The sequence below is a fragment of the Crassostrea angulata genome, chromosome 2 (genome assembly GCF_025612915.1).
Source record: "Crassostrea angulata isolate pt1a10 chromosome 2, ASM2561291v2, whole genome shotgun sequence".
NCBI classification, from domain to species: Eukaryota; Metazoa; Mollusca; class Bivalvia; order Ostreida; family Ostreidae; genus Magallana; species Magallana angulata.
The window spans coordinates 49,645,070-49,661,563 of NC_069112.1; the positions used below are offsets into that span (position 1 = coordinate 49,645,070).

General features: G+C 35.9%; 1 protein-coding gene across 7 annotated transcripts in view; it reads left to right on the forward strand.

The window, feature by feature from the left end:
• The window catches only part of LOC128171265 (CUGBP Elav-like family member 3-B), a 50,510-nt gene extending 36,112 nt beyond the window's left edge, over positions 1 to 14,398 (forward strand). For 2 of the 7 annotated variants that reach the window (XM_052837020.1, XM_052837026.1), the window contains 10 exons: positions 6,831 to 6,959; positions 7,092 to 7,171; positions 7,258 to 7,401; positions 7,543 to 7,699; positions 7,878 to 8,027; positions 8,227 to 8,292; positions 8,499 to 8,588; positions 9,031 to 9,186; positions 9,591 to 9,741; positions 12,210 to 14,398. In XM_052837020.1, coding sequence (XP_052692980.1) covers positions 6,831 to 6,959; positions 7,092 to 7,171; positions 7,258 to 7,401; positions 7,543 to 7,699; positions 7,878 to 8,027; positions 8,227 to 8,292; positions 8,499 to 8,588; positions 9,031 to 9,186; positions 9,591 to 9,718 — 1,100 coding nt within the window. In that variant the 3' untranslated portion in view covers positions 9,719 to 9,741; positions 12,210 to 14,398. Of the gene's footprint in view, positions 1 to 6,830; positions 6,960 to 7,091; positions 7,172 to 7,257; positions 7,402 to 7,542; positions 7,700 to 7,877; positions 8,028 to 8,226; positions 8,293 to 8,498; positions 8,589 to 9,030; positions 9,187 to 9,590; positions 9,742 to 10,143; positions 10,200 to 12,209 lie in introns of all 7 variants that reach the window. The other 5 variants (XR_008242051.1, XM_052837021.1, XM_052837023.1 and 2 more) reach the window with 5 other exon arrangements.
• The last annotated feature ends 2,096 nt before the right edge of the window (positions 14,399 to 16,494 follow it).

The window sequence follows — 16,494 nt, forward strand, 5'->3', positions numbered from 1 at the left end:
ACGGCTATATTAATATCAGAAGGGGAGAAAAATGTGAAGTCAGTGATAATGAAAAGCAATTTGAGATAATAGGGAAATCAGGCGTGATTATGTAGAGAGGAAACAGAGGTAAATAGATTGAGTATCCCCTGAGACCCCGCCAGACAGGTGCTGGACGAGGCGATGAGGCGTAAGGGCGCCCGAGGCTGTTCCGGTTTACCTTTGGTGTGTGGGGGGACCCCGGCAACGAACAGAGGCCAGAAGGTAGCTGTCTGTATTCAGCAGATGTCATCTCAAGTCAAGCGAGGTGTCGACTCTTTGTGTTTTAATGGGGGTTTTAAAATGGAGACCTTTGTAGAGATATACTTGAAAGTAGATATTAACAATCCCGCCACGCGCCATGAAAATGGAGTCGTGTGGCAGACGACAAATAAACTAAGTAACGACAGTCAATGTCCATTTGATATACAGCTTTGTTAATCCATCCAAGTGCGATAAAATTAGGTGGCAGAATGACGTTAAACATAAAATAGATGGAAATGAAAATGCTATTGTTTACAAAAAATTTCACCAATTAATTTTTTTTTAAAATTGCATCTAATTAACGTTAACCGAAGAGAGGTTAGGTCTGATAAATGAAGGAAATAATATTTACAAGTTAAAAAAATTATGTTTCAACTTCATAAAAATTGACAATAAACCGGATATGCAAACCTTTTGTCCATAATCGGATTTGAATGCATTCAAAACTTATGAATAATCGATGGGCGTTATCTTTTTTTTTTATTAAGGAAAAATATGAAATGTAAATATTTTCATTGAAATGAGTAAATTTTTTTTTTATTGATAAAAGAGTGGAGCGATCGTCTGCCCGACATCTGTCTCTTTGTCGTCTGCCCGCTGACCCGTGACACCCGGCACGCGCCTGTACCCCAAAACAGGGGTGTAAAACACATCCCGTCTGAACAGCTGTTTGACTTTTTGAGCGGGATTTGAACATTCCCTCGGTCTGCCCGGCATTAGTAATTGAGTTTTTTAAGCAGCTAACAACACTTTTGTTAAATTTAAGACCTTAAGTTCATGCCTTTGACGCCCGTGACAAACTATTTCATTTTGCATTGAGTGCAATTACATACCTTACAATAATAAACTGCTTCTGCCATTTAAACGTTGATCACAAATTTTTATCTAATATGATTGATATCCTTGGGAAATACGACATGTTTTTCCTCTTTTAAACATGTTCATAAAATTGAATTTAAAATTAAATTTGAGCTAAGATTCATTAACGCAAAAAGCAACCGAGACAGAAAAAAAATCAAATTTCTTTTTTAGTATCCAATGATAATATTTATAATTCTAAGTTACTGCTCATCTTAACACCTAAACTCAAAGCAACGTAATCGTTTGTAGAGAGGATAAGACGGCCCCCTGCGTTATCTATTTATCTACATGCAGTAGGCAAGCCAGTTTACAGTCTTGCCTGGCGCGGCCCAGACCATAACAAACTTGATCTGGCAAGATATTTAGAGAACGATTAACTAATTTGCAACTTGTTAGCCGAAACAATATTTTTTTTATATAGTATTACAAGTTCCTCGGCAATTCGTGATTTTCGTAGTGTTGAAAACAAACAACGGTCGAAACCCCTCTCAAGAAAGAAGAGCGCGAAAAGGAATAAAATTCTGAGGGCGGTATCCTTTAAAAAAATTTAGATTATCGGGAATCAAAATTCTTGTCATGTACGAACGTTTAAAAATATACATAAAATTTTAATAAGATAGATCTGATAGGCAATATGTTGACCATTTTTTGCCTCATTAAACCCTATACGCAACCGGCTACTGGGTATAGCCGCCTCCCCCTGGTCCCCGACGGACCAGTGGAGACCAACCAATGTGAACTAAAAAACTTGACACACAAACTGAAACTGACCTAATCAGATATATATATATTGGGGAACACGAATATTACCCATACAAACCTTATGTGTGTAAAGATTCCCGAGATCCTCGAGCTTGTCTCTAGAGTAAACAGTTGTTAATGATCAAAAGATAAGAAGTGCTAAGTCGCATCAGGATGTTTATATCAACATTTACCTAGTTTTTGACTTTGTTAACAGGAATATAATGAACACATGCCTCTATAATGTTTTTCGCTTTTCTCAGAGAGAGAGAAAGAGAGAGAGAGAGAGAGAGAGAGAGAGAGAGAGAGAGAGAGAGAGAGAGAGAGACGCCTGTTTCACCGGGCATTAAGAAAAAAATTACCGACATTCCTAACAAGAGATGTTTAAAATTTTCCAGCTGTAGATTCCCCGTTTGAAGAGGAGTCCATCCGCCGGTAGGGGGCGTTGTCTGGGGGCGATCTGATTGTTTCAGCCTTTGTCTCTACGCACTTCACGTCAAAACCATATTAGAATTATTTGTTACTATGTTGGTCTTTCTCTTAATTTCATCAATAACATGATGGGTGTCCCTAAAACAAATGTCATGTGCTGGTAAAGTACATAGAACTGCACGAACCCTGTCTGCGTTTAGTATCATTGTCTTGCGTCAGACATCTCCCAGCTTCTGACCACATACATGTACCATCTAAAGACACCAAACCGGATATTTCTGGATTCAGTAACTACAAGGTTCTATATGTATATAATTATAAAAATAAAATTGTCGTGGGTATTGTTGATATAATTGTGTATCATAAAATTCTGAAGGTTTTCCGGAGAAACAAAGTCCATGGATTTTTTCCCCAATAATATGCTTCTCTGCTGTACTTGGGAGCAGTAGAGCCCCAAACAATCAGATTGCAATTTCCCATGTGACAGGGTCTCGTTATGGACGGGATTCTAAGTGATCCAGACATTTGATGGAGGGTAAATCTTTCTTCTATGAGGTTATGGCTCCCCATCTGTTTACGGGATAATTCAATCTACCCGTTGTTTGGCCTGAACAGGAACTTTCTGGGCCATCTATAACGGAGAGAATGGACTCCTACCGACTGGGTCGCCATCTGCTTATCGGGGCAGCCAAACGGAGAAGCGCCTTTATTTGGAGAAACGTACTCTCGCCTGTCTATTAATTATTAAAGTTGATTACGTTTGTCGCATTCAAGCGTAGCATATATCCCCTTCCTCTCTCCACTATCAAGCTGGATTCTAATTTAATATCTGATGAACAAAGGGCCAAGAATAGAGCGATGATGAGACGAAAAAAAGCTGTTAAAATAAAAGCAGTAGAATTTTTAATAACTAGCTAGGAGTATGATCTAAGCGAATTATGTACAATACTAGTTGAGAATGCTCCACGGCAATGAATTATTTGCTGTACATCCTGTATTGCTTGTTATGCCTTGGATTCCTGTAATCCGAGGTAGAAAGCATATTATTTCACGCATCCCTACTCATACAATGGTAGTACACTGAAAATTGTACCTTTGCGGTGAATTAAGATAGGTTTGATTAAAAGTATTCTTAGGTTTATTTGGCGAAGGTAGTAAAAATGAAGATTGAATAAAGAAAGTGAGCGCACAAGATGGTAAGTTTGCAGGAATCCTCGACACGAATCAATTGGGATTTAAATGTCTATAATCTCGAAAGGCTATGTACAGGTTTCAACAAAAATATATTATGTTGAGAGTCGAAGTACATGGCTATTCCGGTTATTAAAAACTCACAAAGCTTTCAAAAAATGGCAATGAGAGGTAAACCGATAACTAGTTGGAAATGTTAATGTAAACATATTTTAATGAAGTTATATTGTGTACCCGGTATATCCTAAAAAACTAATAATAAGAAAATAATTTTTTAATAGTGTTCATACAGCAGATCTAGAAATCAATAAAAACAAATTAAAATATTCCGGTATACTATAATTCAACATCATGTTATAATAACAAACATTTAAAACAAAAAAGTTTAATTTTTTTTAAAAAGACGACCAGTTGGATTTGAACCCAAAACACTGAAGGTATGTATTCACTAAATCCAGTACGAAACCACTGCGCCACGGAGACTTGACATTATATTCTCTATAAAGTACTGTTTGAAACAACACTGTCATATCAATGGACTTTGTTTTTTATCCTTCAAAAAATAATTTGAAAAAGTACATAATTAGTCATCTCTGGGTCATCTCTCCATCTTTTTTTAAAAAGCGACATTTTTAATGTTGAAATATGTTACCTTTACACGTTTCAAATTTGTGGAGAGAAGACCCAGAGACAACAAAATCATTTAAAAACAGTTGTAAATAAGTAGGATTTTGCATGAATTGCATCGTGTTGCTATATTTAGACCCATATTATAATAAAACCTTTTGCATTTCAAATATTTTTCCACTCATTCCACATCCAACAGAAACCAAATAACGGTTATAATTCGATAAATATTCAAACTTAATTGATGAAATTTTCACTCTCCTTGTGCGCCCAGATTCCTGCCGAATCTACATCTTAAGCGCCCACATTCTTTACAGCGAAACTGTAGTCATACATATAGATTTATACTTAGTATGTAATTTAGGCGTTTAAAGCATGTACCATAGTGACCAATACGAGTAAAGGTACCAAGTTCTGCTCAACAAAATAGACATTTGTAAACCTCGACTGATCATTAAATTAAAATAGAAACTTAAATTCCTTGATTTCGATTTGGCCTCCCAAGGTTTTTTCTATGGATTTTTGACCGTATAATTAGAAACACCGAGTTCACAGCAGACGATCGAAGTGTTGGGTAAGTGACTAGGTCCACAAAAACATGAAAATGAGGAGAGTATAATTTATTGAAGGGAAACCAGCACCGTAATGGCTCTAATGGCATACAAATCGACCGACGTTTCTAGATTGAGAAACGTTTACCAAGGCTCTCTCACTCTTGCCTTCGAACGACTTCTCCCAAAGGCTGTAAAAGCCTGTCAGTGACGTCATATCCTGTCAAAGACACATCTCCCGGAACCCGATTCCAATCCCCTGATTTGGAGTTCGCTCTGCCTGGCAATTTTCTACAGACCACGGAGACACAGAGAGAAAATATCGATCCCTAGGAATCTACCGAGGGTCGGTTCCATCTTCTCTTGTAGGAAATTGATAAATGTGCGCAGCGCCCGGACCATTCCATTGTAGACTGCGTGAGTCAGTGGAATAGCTGGGGTCGATACTTTGTGTGTTGTGCTTGACATGACGGACTGATGTTAATATAACGTAAGGATGGACATCTGAAACCTCATCATGTCAGGTAACTGTGTGAGGAAATTCGGGCTACAGTTATCTATCACTTCTATTGATTAATGGGTCTTAACTTTTGTTCTCTTCAATAGGACATGAAGTGGTTTAACAAGGTTTTCCTTTTTTTAAAATGTACTTGTTGATTTAATTCTTTTGTTTGCTAAAGCATAAATTAATTGGTAGTATCTTTGTTGAATGACGATTGTTCCCAAAGAATAAGGTTGTCCGTGTGTCTACATGGAAGGTCCCTGGATACAGTAGCCTGCCTCTTGCTTTATTCTCTGTGCGTTCTTGGTTCATGTGGATTCTGTAGATACTGTCGAGGGATTTAATCATTTCTATATTTACATATGGTTGTTGGAAAGTTGCAATGACGATTCCAATCTCAATGCGGTTCCTGTAACACCAGCCTGTAGAAGAGATCACACGTTGGGAATATTTTTACCGTTTTCAGAGAACCAGATTACCATAATGATTCAAAGAATAGCCAAAAGGAGTTATGTTTCAGCCGTGTGGTTGTTCGGCATTATTAAACAGAACTATCGTCATCACTACCCGTTTCAATCGATTTTTTTTTACCTGTATACAAGCAGGGATTTGTACAGGTGTGCAATCGATCCTAGTCGCCATTTTGGAATTTTTTTTAGGATGCTGATTTTTTTCTCTGATTGAAATAAAAGGATAGAACTCAATCGGATTGTATCAGGATTTATCGATCGCGTCCTCTGACAGAATCGTCCTATTGATTCTTTTTTTCCCCGAGCTTTTAGATGTTTCCCTCGTCTTTCAAGGTTTTCGCCTGCAACAGAAACCCCTCGAAACACATGCTCGTTCTCTCAGCTGAAATTAAAAACTCCCATAGACCGTTCTCTATTAATTATTGAGGGGAAGCTTAATGAAAAAATTCCGGTCTTATCTCGACAATTTAGTTATAATTGGAAGTGATGGTAAAAGTGAATCTAAATTATCTGTGTAATAATGGCTGGAGTTGCGTCGTCAGGGTTTCTGTACGGATTCTGGGGCTCGCCGGGTTCCTGAGTTTAGATCATCAATTGTCTATAGCGTGACTGCTTCCAATCTGTCGGCTTCTTTCCATGTAAAAAGTTCTGAATGCCTTCCATCATACCCTCTTCACTTCAGCATTCTTCTTTTATTTTTAAGCTCTTTCATTAGTGTTTAATTATCAACAATTACGAAAAGCCTGCCTCTCATTCCCCACCAGGCATGTTAAATGTAAACTAGATAGAGTTTTTTTTCAACAATTATTTAACTTTTTTCCATCTTTTCCCTGTCTCTCGTTTTCTCTCTCTTCAATTTTAAGACTAACAATGTGTTGTTCGGTGCCAAGCGGAATGATTCATCTAGACACGTGTCAATCTGAAAGATTCCGCTCTGGGTTAAAACTGAAACCTCGTCGTCGTTTGTTAAAAGTTTTGAGTCGTAGCCAAACAGATAAACTAAACAATAACAGTGCAAGATCAGCCCTTGACTTGAAAAACGACCACCGCTATACTCTTGGTGTAATTATCTCTTAGATCAGTGCACTTCTTGTATATAAACTTTTTTCTGCTGAATCTTGAAAGTAATGAAGAAGTGTAATTGAACAAATTGTTTTGTTTTGTTTCTAACAGAAGACCGGAAGCTTTTTGTGGGCATGCTCAACAAGCAACAAACAGAAGATGACGTCAGGCAATTGTTCCAGCCTTTCGGAAATATAGAAGAATGCACGATATTAAGGGACCAAAATGGAAACAGCAAAGGTTCGAAACGAATTCTTGTCAAATTAAATTTGCATTATCTATTTTTGTAAAGACATGTCTATAACCAAATTGCAAAAGATATGGCTTCTAGTATGGTATACGTAATAATTGTGCTTCCTTGTTCTTTTTCAGGCTGTGCATTTGTTAAATTCTCTGGTCACAACGAGGCCCAGTCGGCCATTAATGCCCTACACGGAAGTCAAACTATGCCGGTAATGCTTCTCTTCTGCTTGTCAGATCAAATACAACATATGAACCAGTTAATTAGATCGGCTCTGAAATGTTATTCTTCTTTTAGGGTGCATCTTCTAGCCTGGTGGTAAAATTCGCAGACACAGAAAAAGAACGACAACTGCGTAGAATGCAGCAAATGGCAGGTCCACTTGGACTCCTTAATCCGTTTGCTATCTCTCAGATTGGTGCATATGGTGCTTATGCCCAGGTACTTTGTTAAAATATAATATCGACAGAGTAAAAACAACATTAACATTACCTCAATGACGCTCTAAATTTTAAATATTTCAGATCCAACTTTAAATGTAAAAGATATGGCATTTTTAAATGTGTTTATTTTTCTTAACAGCAACAGGCTGCTTTAATGGCGGCTGCGGCGACTCAAGGGACGTACCTGACCAGCCCTGTCACCACCCTGGCTCACATTCCACAGGTCGGCGCCCTTGCCACGCCCAACGGCATCACAACAGGTGCGCTGACGCCTACAACCGCCACATTAGCCAACGGTACGCTTAAATCTACGTCATTCAAACATAATTTATTTTAAATTGAAATGACTTTTATTAATGAGAATCTATGTCATCGAAATAAACTTTATAATATATAAAAAAGATGAAGATAAATTTATCAGATGTTTTACATTTTAACTTTGGGTCAAAGGAGTTTGATACTGATTGGTTGTAGGTACCACAGCTATTAACGGAGCCCCACCCAGCGTCCTGTCCCCCACGGCCTTGGCGGGCTTTCAGATTCCCCAACACAACGGACAGACGCCGGAAATGTACGCAAACGGAATCCCTCATTATCCCGGGGAGTGTCAGGTGGTAGAGCTAGGTATGACAGATATACAGCTTTATATACGGACCATTGTGAAAGTACATTTAGTAACTACTAGTACTAACTATCGGTGAAATCTAAGCTTAACATGGCTAAAAATGTTTTTGATATTAAAGAAGTGAATCAAATATAACATTCAATTTAGCAATTTAACTAATGTTTAATTGATTTTTTTTCTTTATTTTTTTTGATTTAGCGCAAGCTGTAACTAACGGGGATCCTTTACAAGCATACGCTAGTATGCAGCCATATGCTGGGATTGGTAAGTTCTGAAATATGACTGTTTTAATAAGATAAAAAACCCGTAATCCCTGATGATAAAGTTAAACTAATATATGTATTTAATCAACGGACAAGAAAAATGTATCTTCTGTCAATTTTTACACTCGAAATTGTTCTAAGTGATCATGATTGTTTTCCTTAATATTTAATAAGAATTCTGACTAGTGTTTACGTTTCGTTATTTAGCATACCCGGCATTTGGAGTACAGCAAGCGCTAGCTCAACACGCCGCCATTTTACCGGCTCAGAAAGAAGGTACGCTAGAATTCCCCAAAGGTAAAAACATTAATTCAAACCACTGATGCTTATTTAATCATCTCTCTATATCACTCTTTCCTCTGCCTAACTGTATTTATAGTTTTCCATCTTCTATATATCTACTAACATTGATATTGTAACTTGTGTTAATTCCAATACCGAGTCTAACTTTGATGGAGACCCGGGGGTTCTGTACTAACCACACGATTGTTCATTTTAGCAGAAACAATATTTAAAGATACCACTTTAATGCACAACAACTTTATTTAGATGATAATCTGTAAAAGAATAGAAAAAAATAATATATGAAGTACCTGTTCGAATCCCATTAAGAAGTCACGTGACAAAATCAACCAATCAAAATCTTTGGCGGGAACCAAGGGTCGTCCGTTGTTTTGATTGTTGTTGTTGTGGACTTGCTTGTGGTGAACAGAATGATGACCAGGGGGTGTATCTTCAGTTGTATTTACAGGCCCGGAGGGCTGTAACCTCTTCATCTACCACCTGCCCCAGGAGTTCGGGGACGCCGAGCTGGCACAGATGTTCATGCCGTTCGGAACAGTTATAAGTGCCAAGGTTTACGTAGACAGGGCGACCAATCAGAGCAAGTGCTTCGGTAGGTGGAGAAGCTCGTATATCATGTACTTAACCTCTTGTTATACATGCACAGATATAGAGGGGGAGATGTCAAAAGAGGGTGGGGGGGGGGGCGGGGGGCATGGTCCCTGACCTTCTTTCCCTGCAAAATTTAAACTTAGTAAATTCAAATAATGTAAGATATAATAAAAATAGGCCTTGAACAGTCTTCCTCATGTAAAACAAATTTATCCCTCGGAACCACTGAAAAAAATTCTAGATCCCCGCATATTACAAGATAATTATATCATAAAAGATATATTCAACAAGAAAATATTTCTTTATTAAGATCTGAGTGAGAAGGACTTACTAGTACTTGTAGATATCAAGGTTCAGGATTTCAATTTTTTTTTCATGCCGTCATTCTTATGCTATTTCCTGCAGGATTCGTCAGCTTTGACAACCCAACGAGCGCCCAGGCGGCCATCCAGGCCATGAACGGGTTCCAGATCGGGATGAAGCGTCTCAAAGTCCAGCTGAAGCGCCCAAAAGACCAGAATCGGCCATACTAAAGCCTGACCACCCGCTCCCACAGGTAAATACAGAAACAAAACCAGTACATCTGTTCAATGTTATCTTGGGGCAAAACATTTTGAGATAATTTTTGTTGGGTCTTTCTTGTCTGTCCTAGTGATACAATGTATTTCTATTCTGGTTAAATCTACAGATGTTAGCTTCTCATTTTTATATTTTTGATTATCAAATATGGCTTATTGAAATTCAAATCACAAACGCAACTCAATCATTATGAGCTGTTAATGTGTAAATCTTAAAGAAGTTAAGTGCTTTAAAAGTAAATATTTAGCTTGAAATAGAATTCATGTGCAAAATTAGTACTGTAGTTTGGGGTAAAAAGGGGTTAAACGAAAAGATATAGGGGGAAAAAAGGAAGAAAAAATTGTGGCTGTGCTATCAACTTGACCTTTTTGTACTGTAGCTCAGGAAACAACAACTCTCCTGCTTGTTTCAAACAAAGAGAGATAACTCTGATTCGTAAGTGTGGGTGGCCGGTGTAGTCCTTTGTACCGTGTGTAGAATATTTGACTGGTGTAGTAACATGGTGAAGTTATTGTGTGGCTTCAGGTTTTTACTCTACTTCCGTTTTTTTGAGATATTGTTCGTGACGTCATAATATTATTATTATTATATCAATTGTCACACGTCTTTCATTTTTCACGATTTTTATTGACAATCATTATGGTTTTTACTTTTGTGTTCCATTGCTTACATAGCTACATGTAATTACTGTATGTTGTGATGAAAGTACACATTTTTCTTGCATCTAACTTTGGAATCGTGATGCGGGGCTTTTCGTTGCTGTGGAATTTTAAAATCGAAATAAGATTTTGTTCCAGTTTTTTTTTTCAAATTCTTTTTCAGTTGGTGCAAGAATTTGAAAAAAAAAAACTAATTTGAACAATGTTGTCGGTCATACTACTCATACAAATCTAAGCAAAACCGAATCCCCACTCAAATATTATCTTTCTTACCTACTAATTCAACATTACGGCTAATCAGACTAGAATGACCCAGATTTCAGCATGCTCATTCATTAATTACTAATTATAACTATAATTTGCTTTGATTACAATTGACTCTGAACAACGATCGATTACGTAATACTATTGCCAATTTTGTAAATGTTGTATTTACTGCCACCCGGTAAATTCAAAATTTACAACATGGCACTATACATGGGGTGTAAATACGGCACATTTAACATACGGAGAAACCATATATCACACACTGGGGGGAAATATGCACACACCTCTAGAGTAGAATAAATATTAAATCATAAATGTACTTTGGTATGAGTATTATTTTACTTTTAGAATACGTGTTCATACTAGATAAACATGTATTCAACGATCAAACATACCTCAAAGTCAACCCCTTTCAAAATCACTGCATAATTCGCCTCTATAGAAATAATTAATAAAAACTAACGACTTTTCCATGCAATAACAGTCATATTTCACCTACCGGGGTTTGTAGAGTGTAAGGAATGTTTCTGTGAATTCAGTTCTTTGATTGGTGTTCTCAGTTCTGTTCGGTTGTTTGAATTATTCTCTATTTGAGGTGTGGTTGACGCTGTTGTCAGAACACAATCTTATATGAATGTAATATTAAACACACTCTCATATATAGATGTATATATATATTCAAAAGTTTATCTCGTATGAATTTGTGATAAAACACAATTCTGTATGGATGTTATTTACAACACAATCTCGTATGGAACTAATCAACAACATATTTTTAATTGCATTTAGATACATGTAACTATGATGAACACAATGTAGATATGGGATTTTTCCCCACAAACAGCGGAACTTTTGAGAACTATGTATAGATATATATATAGGAAAATACCCAAATTTAAAAAATATAATTAATAGATGGTTTCTTTACTTAAACAAATCATCTCTTAAAAATTTTCAGTAGATCTAATGGTTATTTTGTTGACCATCCAACCTCCTTAAAAAAAAGAAAAAGTACCAACCTAATTCATACAGAAATTTTACATGTACATGTACGTGCAAAAACACGCGATATATCTGAAATCAACCCTAGCAGCTTGATCATTAAATTTGAACTGACTAACACTTTAATCGACGGCGACATATTTAATGAATTCACATATAACATTAAGTCACCTAATACATGTACAATGATCTCTGGAGAGGAAATTCTTACACTATTCCTATCTCACAGCGAATTATCCCCAAAACAGCGCTAAACAGAACATCAATGATCTGAATATTTTGCGCACATTTTGGCAAACAAGTTGTTTTACTTGCAATATTTCTCTTTTGAAAAATGCCTTAGTTGAAAATGTACATTTGATTGTAAATGCAGGAATTTCGCCCATAAAATCACCGACCAATGTATAGTTTCGTCTTTTCGAGCAGTTTATTGTTAATGTAGTCTGACGAGCTATAGTATTGCTCTGTTACAGTGCTTTGTTTGTTATGCTATTCTAACGCATTCTTTTCTTTTCAGAAGCCAGAGAGATGCAGAGTTTTTAGTAGACCACCAGAAACAAAGGGACAAAACTCTGACGACCGATACAGGGTATCAAAGGGAGATTACTCCTACTCACGACTCGACTGTAAATAGAAACTCATTCTAAATTTTTATTTTCTTATATAAAAGAGAACGTTTTCCCACCGATTTTGTAATATACTGGATGTTGTTCAGAAAGTTAGCATGGTTCACAAATGACAATGCGAGAGGAGACTTTAGCGACACGCTGTACAGATATTGGTTATTACGAGGACGTATAATTATAACATTTTTCCCACCTTGCTTATTTATTATATTTTATTATAAAAATATTAGATTTAGTTACATTGAAATGTTTATGATATATATATTACATGTTATATATTTATTATATTTGACACGATGTAAATATTTGCCCCATATAAAACAACCAGCCCTTTTTGATGGTTCCTCATGTTCGCTGGTAAACATTCCAAGATTATTTTTTTTTCGTTTAAGAACAAGTTACTCCAGCAGATGCCATTGAATGTAATTTCGACAACATTTTAATGATGTTTTATGTGTTAAAGGTGTAATTTTTACAAGAGAGTATTTTCAAATCAAATATTTATATATTATCATATTATATATTATGTACTTATCACTTCATATAAGGCGGCCGCTCATTGGATGTTGTGTATGGTTGCCATGGACACCCTAGCTGTTGTCAGGTTTTTATTGTATCTTAGACTTGTCATAGAAACAGCAATTGGTTCTTCTAATTTTTATGTGTAATCCTAGTGACAAATTTAATGTTGTTTATTTTGACATCAATGTAAATTTGTTTTTATCAGTAAGTGACAATTTCTTTTTGATTTCGGTGAATTTTGGTTGTTTTATATGGCGGAAGTATGGGCATTGTATTTGTATATAATTTGAACAAAATGCATTCCTGATCATTTTTTATTTCATCAAATCCTGTCATTGCATCATGTTGTGCCCTGGTCAGCCTCGTTTTCACACCGGGCAGGGATCAAAGTTCACTTTGTTGATCATTACTTTATAAAAAGATATCTTGTTACTGATTTTAGCCACACGTGTACACGATCTAGCTTGGATGTTAATCATTTTGTTGAATGGCCCCTGTTTTATCAATGGACAGAGAGTTTGTTACTTATTAACAGTAAAAGTCGTATTTATTTATTTATTTATATTTATTTGTTTTCAGTATCATCAAGCCATTTTGTACATAGGTAGTTTAGATATTATATTAGCAATCTTTCTTAGCTTACAACTTATACCTAAACAACATTACTTATGTTTTGTTTTATTGTTAATTAAATAATGATTGTACTACAAACGATGGATGTAGAAATAGTTGTCAGTAGAGTTATTTTGGGTACAACTTGTTTCAATTATGTTAAGTCGTACACGTGATGTGTCGTTTTTAATGGTCACAATGGCGAGTTTTGTGTTTATTTGAGTGGTTTAAAAACAGATCCAAGAATGTGCAATATTTTATGTATTACAAATAATTATATATCTAGTCATGCACTGTAGTTCACCTGAGAGAGACTCGATTTGATTTCCTGGTTGTGTATAGCATTTGCATGAACGGCACGTAAATTGAAGTACTTAATAAAGTTTTAAGGTTTGTTTTAATTTTGAATCTCAGGTGAACAGTGCGGTTTATGAAAATATTATTGGTGCAATCGATTTAATAACAATTTTTTTGTTGTTTCAATTACTCGTGAAACTCTTGCATAATTGTGACGTAATGTCTCATTGGAGGACCTAGCAATCTCAGTGGATGTAGCGGTGACGACATCACCTCGTGCCTATGACAATTGGTACCCGGAATGTCCCAGCACATCCACACTGACACTTTTTACTTTTGAGTAGAACAGAATTTTGACACTTTTTAAATTTTGTTTTTCTTCATATCGCATATATATATTCTTACATATTTCTATACTCCCTTAATTAGAGAGAATCCATTTTGATATTTACATTGGAAGAGAAATGATCTTGTTTCTTTTTAGTTAATTTTTTTTTCTGACTTAGTTTATAGTCAGATTTATTCTTATAACTGACGCAAGTAGTCAGATTGATCATGATCTAGCCTGATTCATTAGTCACTTAGTTAGAAATCATAATAGCTAACCTGTATAAAGAAGCGATACAATAAAATAGTCCATCATATACTATCACTTGTTCGTGTTGTTTTGATTACATTGAAAAAGCATAAAAGAATAATTTGCAAATATATCAGTGACTACAACTGATATAAACGTTGTCCTACAATGTATCAGTGACAATTATAGCTGATGTTAAAGTCAATGTCAATGTATCAGCGACTATAGCGGACGTAAACGTCATCCTACACTGCATAAGTGGCAATAGTTGATATTAAACTTAAATAAAGTCATCATACAATGTATCAGTAACTACAGCGGATGTAAATTGCATTCTACAATGCATTAGTGACAATAGCTGATGTAAACGTCATCATACAATAAATTAGTCACTACAGCTGATGTAAACGTCATTCTACAATGTGTCAGTGACAATAGCTGATGTAAAATTCGTCATGCAATTTATCAGTGACAATAGCTGATGTAAACTTAGTCATGCAATGTATCAGGGACAATAACTGATGTAAACCTCATCCTCTGATATTCCAATGGCTTCATTTCATGTGTCAATAATTTAAGAAATGCTAACGTTATATAACTTTATTAAACAATGTATAGCAGTAAACGTCATTATTATTTAATATATCCATAGAATGTACAGCTTATAAAACCGCCACCCTAGTCACTAATTAATCTAGATAATAAAGTTAAGCCATTATAACAATGATCACGCCTATTTCAAGTTCAGTTTATTCACTCAAACTAAATGAACTGTTACAAGGGGAGCATAGAAATATATACAAACAAAAGAACCGTGGGCCACATCGATCACCTGAGCAACAATAGGCATGACAAATCAGCTTCATGGAGTCATAATACAAAATATCTGGCAAGTGGTATAATACATGTAGACCCTGTATATAAAAAACAGTTTCCCCCTGAATATTCTTATATTTATGACCAAGTCCCTTTTCTAACCTGATGATTTTATAGTGATATTCAGCTTTGCAGTTCTCAAAAGACCCTAACGAATTGTTTATATACAGGATATAAACTTACATCAAACACTAAACCCCTTGTGGGACCCAATAATCGTCCAGGGGCCAAAGTTTAAACAATTTTAAAGAATCAACAATATGTAAAAATGCTTGCATATAAGTAAAAGCATATATAATAACATTTCAGTTTTTGTGAATAATTAAAATGCTTTCCGTTGTACAACTGGATCCCCAATGTGGCCCCACCCTACTCCTAAAGATTTTGATTTGAACAAATTTAAATCTACACTATCTAAAGTTGCTTTCATTAAAGTGACAGTTTTTCTACGCAAATGTTTTTTTTTAATAAAAGGATTTCAAAGATTTACTCTATATATTCCATATGAAAATGTCGACCCCCATTGTGACCCCACCATACCCCCGGGGGTCATGCTTTTCACAACTTTGAATCAACACTACCTGAGGATGCCTCCACATAAGTTTCAGTTTTCCTTGCTGATTAGTTTCTGAGAAGAACATTTTTAAAGATTTACTCTATATATTCCTATGTTAAAATTCAACCCCCAATGTGGCCCCACCCTAACCCAAAGGGTCATGATTTTCAGAACTTTGAATCTACACTACCTAAGGATGATGCTAAACAACTGTCAGCATTCCTGACCTAATGGTTTCTGAGAAGAAGATTTTTAAAGCTATACTCCATATATTCCAATGTATAAAGTCGACCCCCATTGTGGCCCCATCCTACCCCCGGGGGTCATGATTTTCACAACTTTGAATCTACACTATCTGAGACTGCTTCCACATAAGTTTCAGCTTTCCTGTCCAAATGATTCTTGAAAAGAAGATTTTAAAGATTTACTCTATATATTCCTATGTAAAATTCGACCCCCATAGTGGCCACACCCTACCCCAAAGGTTCATAATTTTCACAACTTTGAATTTTCACTACCTGAGAATGCTTTCACGTAAGATTTAGCTTTCCTGGCCAAATGGTTCTTAAGAAGATTTTTAAAGATTTACTCAATATACATGTATGTTCAAATTCGCCCCCCCCCCCCTCTTTAGGCCCCACCCTACCCCCGGGGGTCATGATTTTCACAACTTTGAATCTACACTATCTGAGATTGCTTCCACATAAGTTTCAGCTTTTCTGTCCAAATGCTTCTT